Source organism: Eretmochelys imbricata, chromosome 2 (assembly GCF_965152235.1).
Source record: "Eretmochelys imbricata isolate rEreImb1 chromosome 2, rEreImb1.hap1, whole genome shotgun sequence".
NCBI lineage: Eukaryota > Metazoa > Chordata > Testudines > Cheloniidae > Eretmochelys > Eretmochelys imbricata.
The window spans coordinates 191,214,996-191,238,094 of NC_135573.1; the positions used below are offsets into that span (position 1 = coordinate 191,214,996).

Sequence of the window (23,099 nt, forward strand, 5' to 3'; positions counted from 1 at the left end):
CTTTCTTTGGGCTCGTACAGTTATATACACTTCATTATTTATTTATACTAGATGTCGATATTTTTCTGCTTGGTGATTTAGTAGAGGGTCACCTCATCACTGTCTGCATTCACTGACAAATCTGACATTGATAGAGTGGAGTGATTTAAATTACTTGATTTTGTTTTTAAATTGATTTAAATCAAGTTGAGGCTTTGTAAAACTAATCTGAGAATTGCAAATTTAGATTAAAATTTATAATGAACTAAATTGTCAAAGCATTTTTTTAAATGCCAGTATTAGGGTATGTTTTTGAATTTTACAGGACTGCTATAAGCAAAAAATATATATATATATATATATTGAAAACTAATGCCCTGATACTGCAAGCACTTAAGCAGATAAGTAGTTTTACTTGTATGAATAGTCCCATTTGCTTTAATAGGACTACTCATGAATTTAATTTTGAGCACATGCATTGTGTTTGCAGAACCAGGGGCTAAAATTGTACTTTCGTTAAAAACTTTTTTCTTAGTGTCTCATAGTCTTGGTCACATCAAAATAAATTGCTTCATTGTTAACACTGAAAAATTATTTAGTTGTATAATGCATTAACAGAGTTATTTAGAACTTTTTTTATACACACAGCGCAAAATTTTCAAAAATAGGAGCAAAAAATCAGGCTCAAAAGCGATCTGAAAATGTAACCGCTACAAACATGGCACAGGGTATTTGCAAGTCCATTTTATGTTTGAGCTTATTTTATTCTCTCAATAAAGATGTTAAGGACCCTTGATTTGCCTTTTTCATCATAGATGAGCATCTTAAACGTGAAATTTTTTAGTTGTACAAATCTCTAGGTAAAATCTGAAATTATATTAATAATTGGGAGACTGAACAAACAAGTACAAAACAACCAATTTAGGAATTTAAGACTATAAAATGGGATGAAAATAAAGAAGTAATTATACATACATTCTGTTTAAAAAAATCAATTTTTTAAAGAATCAGGATTTAAATGAATATTTTCTCTTAAAAATTATTTTTAACAACTGTGGATGCTGACAGTTTCAGCACTTAATTGAATGATATATTTTCCCTCCTTTTTAAGGTACGCCTCTGTATGCAGCTCACTTTCGTCCAGGGCAGTTTGTGGATGTCACTGCCAAAACGTAGGTTCCTAACTTTTTTTAATATATTGTATTTACCTTTCAGATATTTTGTCATTTATTTTTCTTTTCTCTTTTCACCTAACATGAATTGTTGGCAAAGGTAGATTTGAAAAAAACACACAAATTGTAGAGTAATCAGGGGTTGTGTGGGGGATGCATTCATTAATATGGTACAGTGTAATGAGTGTGTCTCACTGTTAGTGTTAAAGATGGTTGGCAGTCCTGTGTAAGGTTCTTTCCTGAGTTTGGGTCAAGGATAGTTGTGGGTATGAGTTAGGCTGAATTTGCAGTGTTTCACAATGCTTGCCAAATTCCCATGTAGGTTTTCTAATTCTTAAGGTCAACAGCAGTATAAAGTGAGGGCAGAGGATCTTATTGTATGACTAAAGGCTGCTGTTATCTTCTGAGGAGTAACTTGATAAGGAAAAAGATGTGAATGAAAGTTTCCGTGGGAAAAACACTTTAGGTAGGAAATTGTTTCAAGTTGGAAAAGGCAGAAGAGGAGTCTTACAAAAACATTGCAAGAGAGAGGAGGGACAAAAAAGAATGGATATGCATGATATAAATACCAATGTAAATCTTATATATGGGCTTGTCTACACTACCGCTTGGGGTCAATCTAAGATACGCAACTTCAGCTATGTGAATAGCGTAGCTGAAGTTGACGTACTTAGATCTATTTACCACGGTGTCTTCACTGCAGTAAGTTGACAGCTGACGTTCTCCCATTGACTCCACTTGCTCTTCTTCTTCTGGTGGAGTACCGGAGTCGATGGGAGAGAGCTCAGCGGTCGATTTATCACGTCTATACTAGACGCAATAAATTGACGCCCGCTGGATCGATTGCTGCCCGCTGATTTGGCAGGTAGTGTAGACAAGCTGTACAAGGTGGTACCATTTCTTGTGTCATGGTTCAGTTGCAGACGTTCTTAATACTCTCCTCCATAGCAATTATAGGTTAGTAAAATTTGGCATGAATTGGTCCGTAGAACCAGAGTCCCAAATCCAGGATTTCCAAAAAATATGCAAAGGAACCACTCCTTGTTCAGAAAAAACAAGTAAACTAAGCTAAATTTGGTGGGTTTATTTCACCTATTTTTTTGAGATATGTTTCAAATAATTACAATCTGTCTGATTTTCCCCTCCTCACCCCACACCCCAAGTTTCTCACAAACTTCTTGCCAGACTTCCCTATATTTAAAAAAAACCCAAAAAGTCCAGTGTCAAATTTTTGGCAGCGAAGCATTCGCGAGAAACTTCAAGGAGTTGGTGAAGTTAAAAAAAAAAAAAAAAAAAAAAGTGGTGAAAATTGGGCTTTTAATGGCCATTTTCTAGTTAATGAAATATAAACAGGTGAATTGCATTGTTAATCACAATTGATATTTACTGATTTCACCATTCTATTTTTATTAAATAAATGTAGATGTCGTTTCTTCATACCTAAACATGAAGGAGGGCTATTTTAGTTGGAACAAATGACTATTTTTTAAAACTTATTTTTGTTGATTTAGCACTTTTCTTCCATATCACCATGCTGCTAAAGTGTGTGCCAAAGCATACTGTTCATCATAGGTGCTCTGATATTACCATATTATATGAGGGGAAGGTGGAGCCTTATTTAGGAAGATATATTATTTGTACTACATTATTTCCTAGGAACCTCAGTTATGGAGTGGGAGCCTTTTGTGGTAGACACAAAACAGATATGTAACAAAGACAACAGTTTCTGCCTGAGAGTGCTCACAATTGATGTGACAGATGGGTTATAACGCACACACTGGCTGAAGGGTGGGCTAGAAGGATGTTTAGTGGAAAAACTGCAATCATCGCTTGGCACTTTCCTAGCCAATGTCAGACCAGAATAATTTGTCAGCATCAGGGCAGAGAGGTAGTTTTTGTAGAGGATAAGGTGGAGGTTTACAGTAATTGATGGGAAGTTTTCCGCATGCATGTGAAACGGATGGGAGAAAATTCAGAGGTACTGGAGAAAGAAGCCCATAAGCGGGCAATCAAGGCTGCCATCATTAGCAGAGTGAAGATAGTGTTCAGTAACTTAATATATCTGATATAGAGGATGTGGATAAAGAGTCAAGGTCCTTTAATGCAAATACAAAAACTTGTGATTGATTTGGTGGAGGAGGGAGAGCCAGTGGAGGGATGCAAAGAGAGGGGGTTAATGTGGTCAGAATGGCAGGTCAGGAAGATGACCTCAGCAGCAGCATTTTGAATAGACGTGCGGTGCGTGGGAGCAACAGGGTTGCCAGACACCTACAGTATGTGGTCTGTTATATGTTTTTCCACATTCCAGCCTTTCTTCTCTGCTAACAAGCATCGCTATACCTTTCCTTGTAGGGTGGGAGGAATGCTTTCTGCTCACACCACTGTGAATACCAGTTTATGGCTCAAATGATAGAGGGTGCATCCTGCCACCAAAAATCAGTTTTATCCTTTCCGAGACATGCGTAATATCCACTGATCTAGACAATAGGAATCACAAATCTTCTTATTTCAATAAAGTATATTTGTGTCATGATGTACTGTGAAGCAGGCCCAGTCTCTACTCCTGTTTCCCCTTTTGTGAACTGAAAATCCCTAACTGCTTCCATAGGAGTGTTGAGAGATTTAATTGGCTAATATTCAGTGCTTTGAAAATACAAAGCATTATGGGATGTCTACATGGGGAAATGGACTGGGATAGCTGTAGTGGAATAAACAATAGCTATATTACAATAACTCCTTGTGCAGTTACTCTGAAATAAGTAACTTCATTTGGGACTAATGCCCTCATGGGGAATTTTTCTTGCATAGCTATACCAGAATATCTTATTCCATTATAGCTATGCCAGTCAATTTCCCTGTATAAACAAGCCTTTATTTTTGTTTGTTAGAAACCCCCCTCAGAAAAGTGTAATGTTCTGGAATGGACTGGTTGTATGTGGGGGTAGATACCAGTTTTGTAAACTAAGGTCTTTGATATGTGGTTTTTTTGTTGTTGTTTTTTTAAGTTCAATACCTATAACATCTAGAAACTATATCAATACAATATATGAAGGAAAATCTCTTAGAATGTCCAATCTTTCAGACCGGAGTAGGTGACGTATCAATCAGAATGAATTGTTTGGTAGAAATAGGGAAGTAAATCCTTGCTTCTATTATGTTTGTGGGACGTGGCAGCATACTAAAATCACCTTTCTATCTGTCTTGGAAGACTAGTCCTATTAACAAAGCAGCTTGTTTGCAAAGCAAAGCACTGTATCATTAGTACATTAGGTGATTGTTTTTAGAACACTTCAAAAAAAGCCCCAGAGTGCTTTGCTTTTTTAATAAATTAAAAATAATTTCTCAGAAGCTAAAGGGCCATCCTAAATTCTAGATAGCAAGGCTTCCAGGGCAGGAACTATGTCTGTACATTTCCAGGAATAACAAAGGTGCTATCTAATAATTAATGAGTTTTTTGAAATAGATGTCAGCAGTATTTTTTTTTTTAAATCAAGATGTAGGAAAAGTTTCCTTGTGGAGGTGAGAGCGGGTTAAAGCTCATATATAATTTACCAATATATCTTGCTAGATGCTATTTAGAATTACTGGGAAACTAAATATAGAACTGGTTTCCTGGCCTCTTTCAGTCTGTATGACAGATCCACCCCATCTTTTGAGTTACGAGTTGTAATCTAGAATATCTTTTCCCTCTAGTTATTTGCCTGATAATTTTTAAAAGGTATCTAAATTAGTTATTCCTAATGCTGCTTTTGGTAGTCTGTTCCATATAACCTATATATGCAGCTCTTAATATAGAAATTACTCTTAAATTCTTAACTCTTATTATTAACTTTAGGTTTTCTTATGATGTTTTGCTCTCAGTATGAGAGGTTTCAGAGTAACAGCCGTGTTAGTCTGTATTCGCAAAAAGAAAAGGAGTACCTGTGGCACCTTAGAGACTAACCAATTTATTTGAGCATAAGCTTTCGTGAGCTACAGCTCACTTCTTCGGATGCATACTGTGGAAAAGTATGGTAGGTCTCTGAGGTGCCACAAGTACTCCTGCTCTCAGTATGATTCTGTAATTTTTCCAGTGCTCCTCTGTATCTGATGTGTTATAAATTTCTTTCTGTACCTCTTTTTGCCTCTCCTTTTTTGTGTGTGTTTTGTGCTCATCTACATTGGCTTCTTTTCTGTAACTCTATATTTAGATTGCCTCATGACCCCTTGGCAAACATTAAATTGTCTTTGAATATATGGTTTCCCCTTTGTGCCCTTTACTTCTACTTGCTTCCATTCAGTTTCATCCAACATTGCCTCCAAAACACTTATGTTCCCATCTTTTTGGTTTCATTCTAAGCTTTTTTTAATGGATGCAGCTGCCTGAACAGCTATTCATAAGTGCAATGCTCAGTGAGCAATAGCATAAAAATATCGCAGAAACCTTTGAGCTGTTGAGGGCAAGGAAATTCTTTGAAAAATGCCCACAATGTTTTAGGCTGCCGCTAGCTGTTTAGACAGAATGCATTGATACAAATACACTTGAGCGATATAGTGGTGGGTAGGCAAAGGGTTTGTCATGGGAAGAACTATTAACTTTAACTAATTGAAAACTTTAGTTTGCTTTAACTAGGTCAGATGTCTGTCAGAACCCAGTTACATCAAACCTGGTTCTGTAGGATTTATAACTGTGAAATGGCTACGCCAACTTCCAATTTTGTGTGGATTAGCTTTAACAATACAACACCATCTGTTAGTGAGCAGCGATCACTCTCTGTCATGTTGACCAACATTTTCTCATTGTTTATTTGTACTTCCTCATTGGTCTGTATCCGTCTGTTATCTCTTGTCTTATACTTACTGTAAACCCTTTGGGGCAGAGACTGTCTTTTTGCTCTGTGTTTGTACAACACCTAGCATAATGAGATCCTGGGCTCCTAGCACCACACTAATACAAATAATGATAGTGATCATTGAAAGAGTTTTGGAGATGCTGGTTACTAATGAGTTGTAATGCTTCCTGGCCCATGCTTTCAGTATGAGATAGTCCATGTTGGGGTTGTGATTGGAAATGCTGTCTGGGAATACAGAAAGTTCTACTTTATAGTAATTTACAACTGTTTTATATAGTTGTCATTAAAAATATGCCTGCAACAATCACAGGGTTTGGAACGGCAGTGATTCTCTCCTGACTGTGGAAGACCTATTGATTAAACTCTCTCTCCCATTCTCTGTCTCCCACATAATGCTGCTATACACCACTATAAAAAATATTACTCTTTCAGCATGTAGGCCATAGTGTGTCACTGCTGCGGTTCACTGATGTGACAGATTTTTCAAGAACTCAAGTATCGGTGTAAGGGGATGGAATGGCATACTTCCCTTCTCAGTAACAAACAATGAATGGGGTTGCTGTGTCAACTCTGCTTTTTGAGGAACCAACCTTGGCTGTTGAACTCTGTAGTTTGCTATTATTCCTGTGACTGGGACTTCTGTTCCAGTCTGTTCTCATGCTCAGCTCCCACCTGCCACACACACTCTGTATATATTCCATCCACCTTGTTCCTTATCATGACTTCTTTTCTACACTGTATTTTTCACTCTTCTTGCATAACTTAAGAAAACCCATAGGTTTTAGATCCTTAGTCCTTCTCAGAGGTTGTTCCTACATTACCAAAGTTCAGAGGCACACAAGGTAGTTAAATAAATTTTGAGTATTTTGATAGTTTGTGAGTTGAAAGTGAGGAAAAATGACAGTGGCAGTTGTCCTTGGATATTTTTGCAGCATTTGACTCTCATCCAGCTAATGCCATTAATTCACTAGCTTTGCCAATAAATGGTTCGTGTAAACTTGTTTTAAAAATTAATTTTATGATCACTGAGAGCTTCATGCACAAAACTTTTTAGAGCTCTAGAGTCTTAAATCCAATATTAAAGAAAAATTCCCTAAGTAAAGTGCAGTTCTGGCAGATACAAGTGTATTTGGTAGCTGGTGGAGAGCTATTAGCATTCTTATAGTAATGCATTCTTCTAGATTACAGCAAAATACACCATAATTGATGTACCAAAATTCAGGGTCTCTGAATCAGGTGTGTAACCATAGTGCTGCTACTATGTGTAATGTTATGGATTTCTTTTAGAGAAATGGGTTCCTTTCACCTAGATGTTTAAAGAACATTGTGGAATATAATTCTTTAAATGTAATGTCACAAACAGAATGAGTTATATGCAATATTACACTGAATCTTACACACACTCATCCCTGACAAAGTTAAACTCAAAAATAAGCCCTTGTGGGAAAATACTAAAAATTCAGTATGTTAAAATTCCTAGTTCAGTGCACTCTGAGGTCTAACAGTTCTCAAAAAGCCTTATTTTTCCTTTCCTAAAAAGCTTTGTTTTGGAGTTAACCTGAAAAGCACTTATTGCAAGGGTGCAATCTTACTTTCCATCTTAGTCAAGAAGAAAAATAATAAAAAAACAATCAAAAAGCTTTGCAGTTGGCTCTGCACTATTTCACAGAGATCTGATCCATGAAGTAATATATAGTCTGAACTCATTTGTAACTTTCAAAACTGCTGGAAATGCTCTTAAAAGTTTGCTAGTTACTTCAGTGAATAGACAATTGTTTTCCTTCAAAAACCTAATTCCAAATTCATCAGGTATGAGATGAGGTGGTTACATGTTTTAAAAATGTTAGTTTTACAGAGGTTCGTTTTTAAAGAAAAACAAATTTGCCATCATTCATTTTTTTTCTCTTAACTTTGACAGCAGAAAGAGTTGTTGCTTTTTTGAGGAAATGGCTAAAAAAGTGAATCTTACATTTCATTAGCTTCTTGCATTTCAATTAGATAGGTTTAAATGACCAAGACATGTAAAATTTAGGCATACATTGCTTCAGAAGGCAAGAAAAACAGAATAATTCGTGATTGTGGTGTTTTTGTTTTGGTTTTTTTGCTTTCTAATGTTTTTCAAAGAATGCTTTTTTGATTTTTAAATATGATTTAACACTGGACATTTATATTGCTAAATGAAAGCAGAGGTAGGCCTAGTAAAGGCACATTATCATAGAAGGGCATTTTGGAGATTAAAATAGGAGTTGAAGTTGATAGGTGATCTTTCTGTAGTGACACTTTTTGTTACGTGTCTTGCTCATGATGTAAAGTCAAATGCTCAGGTGTTTTTATATGTGTGTGTTTTCCCTTTTCGTTGTTTGTCTTGTTTGTTGTTTAATGTGGTAAAATGCTCTGGTTTACAAAATCAGTGATTATTGTCAACTGGTAGTCGCTTGCATTTTGGAAAGTGATCATATGTGTGTTTAATCCAGCATAAAGTTTATGGTATAGTTTAAAAATTCTTTTTTATAATAGACTTCAGTGGAACTGGGAACCAGAATTTAGTAGCACTTATGAACGTGCCTTGGAAAGAGAGAACACACACTTAGTTGAGGGCAAAATATAACTTCAGTTTTGAGCATCACATTTCAGTTTTGAACCTCTTTTTACATGCAAGAAAAGTGTAAAGATTTTATTAATGATAACTTTTTTATGTCAGCTGTAACCTGCAGAATATTTCTGACCTGACGCATGGTATTGTTTAATCCCAACATGCTTTGAAGCAGACGGTCCAGGAAAGGTGCTCTCTTATTGCCATTTGGACACATGCTGTGCTCTATTATACTTTTCTGCTACTTCCATTTAATGAGTATTTGGAAAGGTATGACCATTGACATATCAGGGATTTTGGCACTTACCAAAAAACAAAACAAAAACCAGCCTTCTTGGTTGTTTTTTTTAAATACTTGGTAGCAAAATAAGAGTCTAGACTCACTGGTATACTTTAACGCCATGTTTCAGTTTTCTTAAGTTGTGTTACTCAAGCCGAAAAATACATTGTGCGTTTCTAAAATATTTGACTAAGCAACTGAGATTTTGTTCCTTTACAACATTAAAATAATTTTTATCCCCAAAATGCCACAGTAAGCATTATTTCAGATCTGTTAGGTATGACATATTTGCCACAAGCTAAGTGGTAGTTTTAAATAGGATTCTTTATTTTAAATAAGTCATCTCATTATATGTTGACATTTTGCTTACATTAAAACTGAAAAATGAGGTATTACACAGTATTATATGGTTGACTTGAACAGCTGTTTTCCCTCAGGTAACACCAGGAAGACTGTCTATATACACTCTATTTTAAATTCTGCTTATCATTATTTTCATTTCATTTAACCTGCACGTTAGTTCTTGCTTTGAACTCCAATAAATGCTTCTTGCTGTCCAGGACTATTTTATGGGATTTGGGTAAGCATGTTTTCAAATAGTAGCTTTTGGTGTGGAAAGGTTATGTTGTTGTCAATTCATTCCATAGAAAAGGAGTGAAGTGATGTATATTGGATTTTATAAAAGGAGTGTTCTCTAGCAACTTCATTTATACTAGTACTGTATGAAATGATAGCCAATACCATATTCTTCAGAATGGGAAGCACTTACTGGTTATAGTTTGTGCTAGCGATGGGAAATACCTTAGGAGATGCTTTATATCCTAGATATTTTGTCTTTAACATATCAGAATCTTCGTAAAATACTATTTGGCTATTTTTCACACTAGTGAGTTTACTTTCTAATATGTATTTTCTAAATATATCATGTCAGATATGATAAATTTAACTTGATTCGGTCAAAGTGGGGTGGATATACTAATTTTGCATAACTTAGTTGTGTATGATTTCAGAGTAGCAGCCGCGTTAGTCTGTATTCGCAAAAAGAAAAGGAGGACTTGTGGCACCTTAGAGACTAACAAATACATTTGAGCATAAGCTTTCGTGAGCTACTGAATGCATCCGATGGAGTGAGCTATAGCTCACGAAAGCTTATGCTCAAATAAATTTGTTAGTCTCTAAGGTGCCATAAGTACTCCTTTTCTAATTTGTGTATGAAAGTGCAAATTAAAGGCCCAATCTGGCAAACCCTTCCTTAAAATTAATGGGATTATATCCATGAGTACAAGCTTACAGGATCATACTTTTCTTATGCCTGATTTGAGTTTGTATTAAACTATAATTGTATTCAGTTTAAAATTGTGCACAGTGTTTGGAGAGGTTAGGTCTTGTTCAGTAGATACAGAAACGGGAAGTCAGGATATGAGACCTTGCAGGAGTTCTTTGAGTCAACCATAAATCAAGTGGTAACTCCAATTAATAATGAAGCAAAACGCCTAAAAAAGGGGAGGTTTGGCCATTATTTTGTCATGTATGCCTTAAGAACAGGATGAGAATGTCAACTGATCACATTCTAGAAGAAAGATTTATACTGAAGTGTGGTACAGCTCTAACTCTGAAATATTTCAATCATCTGATTCATCTTGCTCACTCAAAGTTCAATTTCAAAATGTGTGTTGAAGAGTGGCACATGAAATGGAGCACCTTTTGAGGAAGTGGTGACCCAGCTAATAGATTCACATTGCTTTGGGGATTTATTCCTGTTTCATTAACTGTTATAAAATGTTTATTTAGGTTTAACCTCAATAATATATATTGTTGTGTTCATATATGTTGTTACTAGCTGTACAAATTCACTTATGATGATAGGCCATTTCAAAACAAATGTATTTGAAATTAAGACCTTGTCCATTAAATATGCTTTAAAAAGTCAGCAAGATTAATGTAAATACTGATTGAGGCACTGACAGATTTCAAAACAATTTAGAGACAGGGAGGCTTAAATTATATAGAATTCAACTCTGGTGTTCAGTAGTATTTTGTGTAGGAGAATGACCTAGTAAATTTTATTAAGTTCTTTGCCTTATTATTTGACGTGACTCATTAGTTATGCTGTATTGTTTAGGATCACATACTCGTTCAGATTGGCAATGCACACACACGTGGTTTTTGTTTAAAATAAAACTCTAGGTTGTAGGACCCTTCCATTCACTAGAATATAGTACAGGTAAAACCGGGTAACTAACCTACTTAAAAGTACCAGTAAAAAGGTGTCTTAAAAGCCTACTAATTCTCTAATTGCTGTAGTATTTTTTTTCTTTTCCTTGAGTTACTAGTATGGGACCTGATTTTGTGAGGTGCTGAGTACCCTCAGCTCACATTAGTTTCAAATCACTCTGCACCTTGTAAGGTCAGCCCATAGGTTAAAATCCTTCTTAAGTGGCAAAAATAAATGTAGAGGTTTCATGAAAAATCCATTTTGTGCATAGCAGAGAAGCACACAGGTTTGTATAGATTGCCATCTCTGTTCAAGAAGGGTTCAGATTAGAACAGTCTCATGTTGCTAGCAAGGATCACAGTGGATTGGCCCCACGAGCATGGATGTACCTATACAGATCCTTTGCACTAAGTTTGACTTAAACCATTTGTAATAGTCCCTTACTTTAAATAATACTAAATCTGAATTGTTCTGTATTTTAAAAAGGGAAATGGACAGTTAAACCTCTAAAACAAACGTAGCATAAGAAAGTGAATGTGACTGGGGAAAAAATATACATTGCTCCGTGTAATGTTCTTTTCCTGCAATGTAAATTGGCAGAATAAATGATTGTACATTATAAGTGCTTAAACTTACTTCAAGATGAAAGGCAACTTTTTCTTCTGTATAAAAAGTATTACAGGCAATGTGCAAATCAAAATATTATGTCCAGAAAGGCTATAGGGCAAGTTGCTCTGGTAAAGCAATTCAAAGGTCTCCATTCCATTCTTCACAGTGCAAAAAGATCTGATGGAAGAGCCATGGTAGACCTCAAAGCACTAAACACATATATTGCCTCCATTGTGAAACTAGAAGAATTTCCTTTACATTAGCCAGTGTAAGAGAAGGATTTTTCAGACCTCCATGAATAAAGAATACTTTCATATTCCAGTTCAACACACTGGAAATTTAAGATTAATCAGAACACTATTCTTTAGTCTGTCCATGTTTCCTGTAAATTCATTTAGGGCCCCAATCCTGCAAAATTTTAGCGTTTGTTCAAAGTGATATATATGCATAAGGAAACAATTGGATTACAACTGAGAGCAGAAAGTAGGTGAGTGCGGTATGCTACTGCATTGCATAAATTATTAAAAATGGGAAACGTTATCCCATAGTACAAGCAGCACTTGCTGAAAACAAGTCTTCTAGTACATACTGGAGTAAACAATTATTCCTGGAGTGCTGCCCCTTAAATATATACACTTGGTGAAATTGCTTTTTGATTTTTACTTTTTGACAGTTTACAGCAGAGTAGATAGTTTGTGTCTAAACAATTGGCTTTCTGGATGAACTATTTGAGGTGGATGTTCAGTTTCATGACACATGGGATTATGCTGCTTGATTAAAGTTGACAGGACCATTTTATTTGATACTGGTTTCTTCAGATGTTGAATTTTGGTTTTTATTAATGCCTTTCTGCTGCTGAAGAACTATGTCCCAATTTCTGTGTGGTCACTGTTCACTTATCATGAGACCTAGTTGCTTTGGAGTTTGGTTATTTACTAGGTCCATCTTCCTGCTAGAGATGCCAGAAGTGGCCTACTTACACTGCAATAATAGATAACGTATTTTAAAGAGAAGAATAGAATTTCTACAGAACATACATGTGAGACTTCAAGTATTCCCACTTCTGATTCTTGTAAGTTACAAATTCACAGATATTTTTCTGACATTGCTGCAGAGCAAAAATAAACTCTGAGATATTAAAACTAATAAAAATTTAAGAATTATATACTGAAGTTAGTTCTGCTTGCAATAATAAATTAAGGTGGAAACTTGCTGTGATAAGCTTTAAAAATTTCTCAGATATATGGTATCTGATGTAAGCTTTGTGATTTTGAAGACATGTTCCATGTTTGACTAGTTTTGTTGTAGTTTTACGATTTTGAAATTGATGTCAAATTAATTTGTATAATAATGTGAACTATGAATGTTTGCAGAGTAAGTAGTTTTCTGACTAGTTTTAATGCTATGATTTTTTATAAGCAAGAATGTAAACAGAAGTTCCCCTCATCCAAACCATGTGTGTAAAAATACTCATACAAATACAAGACCTTAAAGTTTTTTATCTACGCATTTTCTCTTAGAAGCCTCTGAACAATTGAACTAGTAGGATTATGACATCACAGGTAACTAATGAGAGAAAATTGAACAAACGAGTTGGGAAAGGGATTTTTAATCAGACTGTTAAATTTTCTTGTCTGTATTTTATTAACAACTTGTTTTCGAATAGATGTAAATCTTTTATATTAGAAACCATTACAGGCAAGAACTGCTCTTTTGAGTGTACTTTACAGTGCTGAGCATACAATTGGCTCTAAACAAATAACCCACTCCTGGCAAAATGTTGGGAGAAAGGACCTCTTTGTGGAAGCTTCAACACTCTACCTGTTCAACTAAATGATAAGAGGGCCCTCCGGTTCTCTTGTAGTCTTAGTCTTCCAGCAAAAACAGGGAGAATAAAACTTGATTGTCCTGATATTTGTAAAATAAAAAAATATCAGGAAAAATATTAATCCAATACCACCAGCACCTCCGTGTACACATGTACACAACACTTTCAGGGCTTCTCTATACAGCAGAAAAGGCAAAGGGAAACATTGGTTTGTGCAAGCTACCTTTTAACTGAAAGCTGCTTGGTTTAGAACACTTATTTAAATTAAACTTAGCCATCTTTGAATTTCATTATCATTTTATTGCACGGTGTTTGTAGAATCTATAAAATGTATATTAAAAATCTATTTCTGATTTGCAAACATTGCTCCCCATATATCAGCAAATTCAGATTGGATGGCTGTTCCTATGTGTGCAGCAACTTAATGTGAACTTTAAGACAAATGTTAACAAGTGTAGGTCTGGCATATGAGCCCTTTGTCTTAATACATGTCACTCTTAGTGCTATATATGAAATGTCTTAAAATAACACCAATTTTTACCAATAGATAGTTGTGTGTGCTAAATGATTGTATATCATACAAGTGGCTTGTACATCAAATCGCTTAACAGTTGACTCCACCTCATGTCACTGACCAGATTCATTTCTTATTTTAACTAAAACTGTATTAAAGGCTTTTGTTTTTGTTTGTAAAGTGGGCTCTGTTTTTTTTTAAATACAGGTTGAACCTCTCTAGTTCAGCACCTTCGGGACCTGACTGGTGCCGAACCAGAGAATTTGCCGAACCACGGGAGGTCAATGTAGAGTGCCCGTGGGTCTCCATACGTGCAGGAAGTAGGGGTGTGGGAGGTGCTGCAGCACTCTCAGGCTTTGCGCCCAGCATGGCCCCCCGCCCAGGGGCTCTGCTGCCACCCGGGGTCCCAGCCCCAGGTTCTCCCCCTTCCTTCTGGAGCTTGAATGCCAGGAACCAGCTGTTTGCGGCACTCCAGAAGCGCTAGGAGGGAGGAGGAGGAGTTGGTAAGTGTGGGGCTGCTGGCTCGCGAGAGGCGTGGGGGGAGGAGGACAGAGGGGGTAGCTTGGCGCCCTTGGATGCTCCGCACCCACTAACATTTCCCTATGAGTGCGCCAGTCCCGGAGCAGCCACGGAGCCAGCACCTATGCTGGACCACGGATGTTTCTGGACCAGAGAGTGCTGGATTAGAGAGGTTCAACCTGTACCTGTAAAACCCCTAAGTCAGCAAGTATTCTTCTTTTAGTTGCCTGAATTAAACTGGAAATTTCCCATGTGATTTCACTTCCATCTTTCAATGCTTATTGAAAATGTTTCTACTGTACAAACTATAACAGCATGACATATACTAGTATTAGTCTGAGAAGAAATTTATAGCTACTCTACTGATAATTACTACCAATAGGGGTACTGCTTCATGTTATCATGTATTGTTAAATTGAGCCAAATTATTTTAACTCTGTGAGAGAAGCTGCTTTGTATGTGTTGGGAAAGAGAGGGTTGGTGAGATGGTTAAAATCACTCTTTTTAAGGCCCACTTTGGTGGAGCATGTGCCTAAATTTAGGCACATAAGTAGTCCATTGACTTCAGTGGAACAACTCTTATGCTGAAAGATAGGCGTGTGCTTAAACACCTTCATCCACCAGGGCCAAGTATGACTTTATGTTGTCTGCTTAAGTTATGTTTCGACAGTGAACTTTTGCAACTCCTTATACCAATAATAAAAAATCTGTTACTATGTAGATTGTTGCCAAGCAATATTGTGAGCTGCTGGATATTTTTCCCCCTGAAGGCTCTGAATAGTGCATGCCTGTACTTGTAATGACTACATTTAAATGAGCACATCTCTTAATGTTTTTTTTCAAGTTAATATAATTGAAATTTTATCCTCTTTATGTCTTGCAGACATCCGCAGGTCATATAAATGATCATTGGAATACATTGAGGAGTAAATACACTTAGTGCATATGATTTTCTTTTCAGAGAACTGCCTGTTTAATGCAGAAGTCAGATGTTAGAACATTTTTATACTTAAGACTAAAGTGCATTATATTCCGACTGTAGCTAAATTGCTGCATCTGGCCATACAGTAGATGGTAAATCTGCACAACATTCACAAATTTTATCATTAACACAGAATTCAGTCTTAACTCTGGATTCCCCAGCATGAGAGGAAAATGTAAAAAGTTGTCAGTGTTTGTAAAGGGGGAAGGCAGCATTCACAGTTCTCCTCCTCACTTAAAGGTTGTATTGAGATCTCTCTTTATTGATTGAAGAAAAGGTAGTGTGTATATTTTCAGGCTAAAATGGTGCACCCTTTTGGTCCAAAAGCTTCTGGATGGTAAAATATTACAGGTTAAACAATTATTTTACTATTCTTCTAGTTTCCTCATTGGTAAAAACCATTGATACTTCATTTGAAATCTGACCACATGATCTTTGAGCTCTGTGTAAATGCGGACTTCAAGGTGTGTAAAATTATCATTCAGGTTAGAGAAGATTAAGGAAAGAACCACAAGGAATATTTAATTTCTAGACCATATTTCTTGAATCAGTCCAGATCTGATCATTTAGACATTTTTGAAGTATTTTCATTGTTGCTTAGACCTACATTTTCAAAACTTGATTTTTATGTGATAAGTGTTTTGTAGTTTGGGAAGCAAAATGTTGTTTTGTTCACTGCAAGGCTCATCATAGCAACACTTGAGCCTCTCCAGTCTCTTGCTTGAGTTGCAAAGTGTAGTTTTTGAATTGAGTTTAGATTTTTCTTCCTTTCTGCTTCTAAACTCAATTGGTTGGTGACACTTAATTTACAGTATTTTGAGATGAGGACCAGTACAGCAAGAAACCTTAGTGTATGTTGATGAAATTAATCTTTTGCCTAGCTGACTCTCCTCCACTGCCTCTTTCTCCCAAAAGCAGCACAAGTAATATAATATAATCAATGAAGACTTTAGAATATGTTTTGGTTGATGAGCTTTACTTAAGGTGAAAGATTGGGAGCCTAACTGGACCTCTAGTTACTGTGCCAGAATCTTTATTTGTTTGGTAATCTATTTGAAAGCAAATTTAATTTGGCTTTGTTTATTTTCAGAATTGGTAAAGGATTTCAAGGAGTCATGAAAAGATGGGGATTTAAAGGCCAACCGGCCAGCCATGGCCAGACTAAAACACACAGAAGACCTGGGGCAATATCCAATACTGTAAGTAGTTGAACTTCATTTCTCTCATTTTAGATACTCTTCACCACCATTCTTTGGAGCAAAACTTAGTGCAGGGGAGAGAGCTGTGTGTTTTAAAACAAACCATTTTACAGTATTTAGACATGCGAAAACAGACCAGTTATCCTTCTAGTCTAGTGTCCTGTCTGACAGTACCAGATGCTTCAGAGAAAGGTACAAACAGATACATAGACAATATATGGAATAACATGTCCATAGAAGTTTCTTCCTAACCTGAGGTAGTAATGTTTTGTTTATATTTTGGTACATGAAGATTATATTTTATAATTTTTTTAATTTGGCTAATAGATATTACTAAACATTATGTTTCATAATAAAGTAGGGAGAAATAAAATCCACTCTTAAATCAATGCTAAGAGGGATCTGAAATCTCTTTATAATTTCATTTATGTAACCATTGTCACAAGCCAAACATTCTGATGTTAGATTGGAAGGGTTTGGGCATTTTGCTTTATCTGCCAAAGATCCAGCTGGTATTTTGTTGACTTGAAGGGTTTACAGTGGAATTTTATCTAGCTTCTTGAACTTAACTAGCTTGTATAGTCCTTATTTAACAACTCTTTCAAACTATAGCATTCAATGCTAAAATAAAGTGTGCTTTGATTTATTTACATGCTTCCTTATTATTAAGAAGTCCATTCCCTAGATAGGTGGTCTGGACTTTACAGTTAGACACTTCTAATTAAAATTACTGTAAAACTTATATTTATCTAGTATAGAAACTTTGGACCTGTGAAGTTTGCACATTATTGGGACTAAACTAGGTGTTATATAAACAGTTGTATTATCTGAATGCCAGGGAACCAGAGCTGGGACCAACAAAGCCATTGTACTGAGACCTGATTATGTCGTCTTTTTTAAAAATTTCCTGGAGTGATTTTTAAAAAAACGTCCAAAAGAATGGATGAAATGATTAATGACACTTGAGAAAACTTCAGGAACAAAATGGTACTGTGCTGCACAAGACAGGCCGCATAAGACTATAGGAACAACTAGTACTGATCTCTATTCCAGCTGCAAATTGGGCTGCTAAGCTCTACTTCTGGCATTTTTTTTCGTATAATGCTGGAAAATTTGATTTTTTTGGCCATATAACACTTTGTTTAGCAGCTGGTACTAATCATTAAGAAACCTGAAGTAATTCTTGTGTAGGTATTCTGAATTTCATCTGGGTTTGTGCCATTTGTAATTTCATGAAACAAATAGAACTAGACTAGGAAACTAAGAAGTAAAGAGGGAAGATAAGATGACCAGGGCAAAATAATGTCCGTGATGTTGGATCATATCCATATGGACCGTTTTTACTGTGGGTTTCATTTCAGTGTTGAGTACGGGAACATCCCCCATTAGCCTTACTGCAGTTGATTCTCTGGGCTCATGGCTTTGACACAAGTTAAAGAAAAAGAAACACTACAAATGCACATGGGAAGGAAGCAGCAGAGAATCCTAGATGATGGTATGGAAGTAGAGACAACCTTCATTTTGAAAACATACCTTCCTATTAAAAGGAAAAGAAACTAAGGGTGAGATTCTCTGCTGCACATCTAGAAGACGAAGACCAGAATTCGGACCAGGGTGAAGTGGGCTAAAGTGACTTTAAGCCATTTTTGCACCCTCCTGATCCTAGGCTGCTGAAGGGTCTTGGAATGGGCCACAAGGTAATTTAGAGAGCCTTGAAAAGCAGTCTACAGCAACCTCCCTGAGCTGTGCTATGGGAGGCAGTGCTGCATGCCGCAGCCCTCCTCTGGCACACCCCCTGCTCCAGGATTTATCAAAGGGGCCTTGGATAAAGGCTTGTGGCAGGGGAATCCTCTTTTTTTCAGAGGGCTTTTAGAGCTCTTACCCCTTTTTGACCACTTTACCTGATGTAAAGGTGCAGGAGTGAGGATGTTACCTCAGATCTGTAAACAGCTTTGTCAAGGCTGGAACACCCTGAATTGTTTCAGTGTAACTTGACAGTGTATTTGTACGTTGCACAGGAAGTCTCAGCTTGCCATGATACAGTGAGTCTACACTGTTTCCGATGACACACAAACTTTGCGCACCAGTAGGAAGCATTTAGAAATGCGAATCAGTAATGGGGATCTTCAGCACTGCAAATACCATCTTTGAGATTCCTCTTGGTGTCAATTTGTCCAATATGTGAAACAGTCTACGTTAACAAATGTAGCTTTCTCTGTTTGAATTTGTAATCTACCTTGCTTATCTCCATGAACTTTGCCAGGAAGCTTTATAATTGCAACCCCTTTCAGTTTGCAATAGTACCTTTTGTAACTATGTAACTTTTGGCCCTATTTTGATACAGAATGCTGGCAAAGTTTTCCGTGGAACGAAAATGCCTGGGAAAATGGGTAATGTCTACAGGACCGCTTTTGGATTAAAGGTGAGTTCTGAATATAGTAGTCACGTGTGGAGAGAGTTCACTCTATTTCAGTCAGATAATGAGGCTTGGCAGCTGCTAGAACACCATGTTATGCTGACAGGTACTAGTGACTGCTTGGAGCACAAACCTCTTTCAGATTGGGTGTGAACGCCTCCTTTAATTGCCATAACTGTCAGGATGAGTTAATCAGAAGCCCCCATCAAAGTCTATATCTATACTACCACTCTTGTCTGTATGACTTATGTCGCTAAAGGGTGTAAAAAACACACCCTGAGCGACATAAGTTTCACCAACAGAAGCGCCGGTGTGGACAGTGCTGTGTTGGCGGGAGAGCTTCTCTCACCAACATAGCTACCGCTGCTCGTTGGGGATGGTTTAATTATGTCAACCAGAGAGCTCTCTGCCGTCGGCATAGAGCAGCTACATGAGAGATCTTAAAGTGGCACAGCTGCATTGGTACAGATGTGCCGCTGTAAGCTCTCTACTGTAGGCATGGCCTAAGCCAAAAAAGAATGTGAACCCATCCAGATGTTTTTGCTGAGTATCGTTTTTTTGCAGAGAGGTGAGGGGAAAAGGGAGGCAGAACACCTAGTAACTGAGAACACCCTAAATGGAGAGGCAGAGTAGCTGAAAACACAGCGTCTAACCCTGGAAGAAATGTGAGGAGAGGTTTTTGGGTGTTGGTGCTGTGAACAAAAGAAGCTGTTTCCTGCTATTTGATTCTTTCTGCATTCAGTGACACAGGATTTTGTGCATTCTTTATAAATAAAACTTCATCAAAGAAATACCTCACTATCACCAATTTCTACTCCCACCTGGAACATCCCTGGGGTCCCAGTCTTTGACTAGCTGCTTGGGTTGAAAAGGGGGAACGCTCCACAGTGCAATATCACATTTCACTCAGAACCCAAACTAGGCCAGCATAACTGGACCATGAAAGAGAGAGCCAAAAAGGCCCAAACAGCATGTGTCCATCCTCATCTTGTAACTTAAAAAGAAGGCATCTGCTCTGCTCCCCCATGTGCACGCATCCTAAGGGCTTGGGTTTTGGAGGTGGGATGGGAGTTATAGATGAGGCTTTAGCACACATGGTATATGCCTCACTGTCTTTCTGCGAGGCGGGCAGGAAAAGTACTTTTTGGAAGGTTACCAGCTGACTTCTTAGAGCCTGTGCGAGCTCTAGTTCGGATCCAGGCCAGGTCAGCAGTGCAATAAGTTCTTACAGTCTGGTGGCTGCCCCGTTCACTGCCCTGTATCAGATGAGGTTATCATCCCAGTCCAGTTCCTGATGCACACATGTTCACAGCGCTAAATGGGAATGAAGACACGCTTACCCATACAGGTGACCTCTTTAGACAGTACAAGAAACGTTTTAGTGCTGTGGTGGGAGGAAGTTTGTGCTGCTGCTATCTGGTTGGTGGATAAGTAGAGAACTTATGTTTTCAGGGTGTTCAATTCAGCACTTTCACAAGTACTTAAAAAATTAGCAGCTGTTTGCAGTAACATTTCCATGACAAAAAGAAAAGGAGTACTTGTGGCACCTTAGAGACTAACCAATTTATTTGAGCATAAGCTTTCGTGAGCTACAGCTCACTTCATCGTAGCTCACGAAAGCTTATGCTCAAATAAATTGGTTAGTCTCTAGGGTGCCACAAGTACTCCTTTTCTTTTTGCGAATGCAGTCTAACATGGCTGCTCCTCTACAACATTTCTGTGACACTTGCTTATCCTGCTAATTTGTCCCACAAGGTTTTGCTATAGCTCTCACTATAATGGGAAGAGAGACTGAAGTAAAATTGTGATTGCTAGATTAAGATCTGAGCTTCAAGGGCTTATTGAAGTCGGCAGACAGGCTCCTATTGACTTATGGTTCAAGCCTCAAATGTATTTGAGAGGTGCCAGCTCAAAGTTGAGTTTGATTCAAATGTTGGGGCAAATTTAGGACAAATAACATAAAAGGCTCAGTCACACCTCTTCTCCCCAGAGTCCCAACTTCTGCTAACACATTTGTGCTTCATTTTGCCATTCAACATGGGCATACTTATGCCTTTTGTATGCATACACAATATATTATAAAATATATTCCTACATTGCATAAGCATCCCAATTGCGGAGCTATATTTTACTCCACAATTGCTCACATTTACCAACTTTTAACTGGCTATAAATAGTAAATTGAATAAATCCTGAAACCATAATAAAATGCATAGGTTTCCATTTTTTTTAATCCTGCAGGTGTGGAGGATCAACACAAAGAACAACATTATTTATGTAAATGGTTCTGTCCCAGGTCACAAAAATTGTTTGGTAAAGGTACGTTTGTTTTTCAAGTTCTTTCATTTATCAAATAACTATTCATAATCTTGACAGTATTTTTTGTGGTCTACATTTTCTCCTGTTTGAAAGTTGATTTGTAGTGGAAAATAGTTGTTTTTGCTCTTTATTTGTTTAGGATCTGATCTTGCACCTTTGAATCCAATGGGAGCAAGATTAGGACTGGGATGGGGAATAATCAGTAGAGATAATGATGAGTCCCTTATTCAGATTTGTTTTTGCTTTGTAATGGAAATGCCTATCGATGTTTAGCCTTCGGTACATTAACACACCTTGAATATGATTCTGTAATAGGTAGCTTCAGTCTCGTGCATTTCTGTTTATCACTGTTAAACTGAGCCACTGGATTTGTTGGTGATCTTTTCAAAGTACCTGCTCTGAGAGCTGTACTGATCATGAATGAACAGAAGTGCGGTTGACATCTGGTTAAGAGCAATCTGGTGTCTTGACCATACATGGCAAGAGTTGGAATGATACCTTTTTGTCTTTCTCCAACACTGCTTTCTGAAAAACACTAAAGGTGAAAATGGGGCAGCTAGTCGTCATGGGATGTTTTTCTTCTGTTAACATCCACAGAATACTGCCATTTTCTGCAGCATTTAAGGAAATGATCTCAAAATCCCATGAAATCTTCTTGGGATTCATAGGTTCCAAGGCCAGACGGGACCATTGTGATCATCTAGTCTGACCTCCCGTAATAGTTGGAACATGTGTATTCCAAGTATGCATACATAATTCTAGAAACCATAATAGTGAAATAAAAGACAAGGCATGGGCAAGTCAGAAACCAACTGGCTCTAAGGACTCTTTCAAAATAGACTTGTCTTACTGCCTTTCTTTCCAACGTTGCCTAAGCATATTGTAAATAGGTACTTGCAGGTATCTACTACCTGCAGGAAGTTAAGCCAGTTCCTCTGAGTTGGAGTAGATACCCAAAGACTCTCAATACCTTGTTATGCCTATATAGGGGTAAAACACACACAGCTGTCCTGGGTCGGCTGACTCAGGATCACAGTGCTCTAGCTGCAGGGCTAAAAAATCAGTGTGTAGACATTCAGGCTTTCGCTGGAGCCTGAGCTCTGAAGCCCTCCACCCCAAAAGGGTCCCAGAGCTTAAGATTCGGCCCAAGACCAAATGTCTATACAATGACTTTTTTTTTTCAGCCCCAGAGCCTGAGCCGTGCAAACCCAAGTCATCTGACCTGGGCCAGCTGCAGGTGTTTTATTTCTGTGTAGACATATCCTTTAAGATCAGTGACCAGAGAGACAGCAATAACAATTGGACAGATTGCCAGGTGTTAGTTGCACAATATATACTTACAATGCATCAGGACAGGGGAAATTAAATTATCCACCTCTTGAAAATCTCTAAGTTAATAGTTCAGAAGGTTTGAATATTGTGATTAAGAAGTTCATGTTTCTGGTATATGTTCTATTATAGACACTGAGTTTGTGATATGTACTGCACCATTTGTGGACCAGCATTACAGACTTTTTTGCTTGCTTTAATAAAACAAACAAAGCCCCTCACTTTAGAAGGGAAATGTTTCATTTTCTGTGGGGGGGGAATAACAGCACATCACACTTTTTCCTACTTTGCGAATGCATCAATTTTTCTTTTT

At 37.3% G+C, this 23,099-nt stretch overlaps 1 protein-coding gene across 2 annotated transcripts in view; it reads left to right on the forward strand.

Moving 5' to 3' along the window:
- The window catches only part of MRPL3 (mitochondrial ribosomal protein L3), a 61,923-nt gene that overhangs the window by 14,260 nt on the left and 24,564 nt on the right, over positions 1-23,099 (forward strand). For both annotated transcript variants that reach the window (XM_077811184.1, XM_077811183.1), the window contains exons 6-9: positions 1,091-1,151; positions 16,614-16,722; positions 19,067-19,144; positions 21,380-21,457. In XM_077811184.1, coding sequence (XP_077667310.1) covers positions 1,091-1,151; positions 16,614-16,722; positions 19,067-19,144; positions 21,380-21,457 — 326 coding nt within the window. The remainder of the gene's footprint in view (positions 1-1,090; positions 1,152-16,613; positions 16,723-19,066; positions 19,145-21,379; positions 21,458-23,099) is intronic.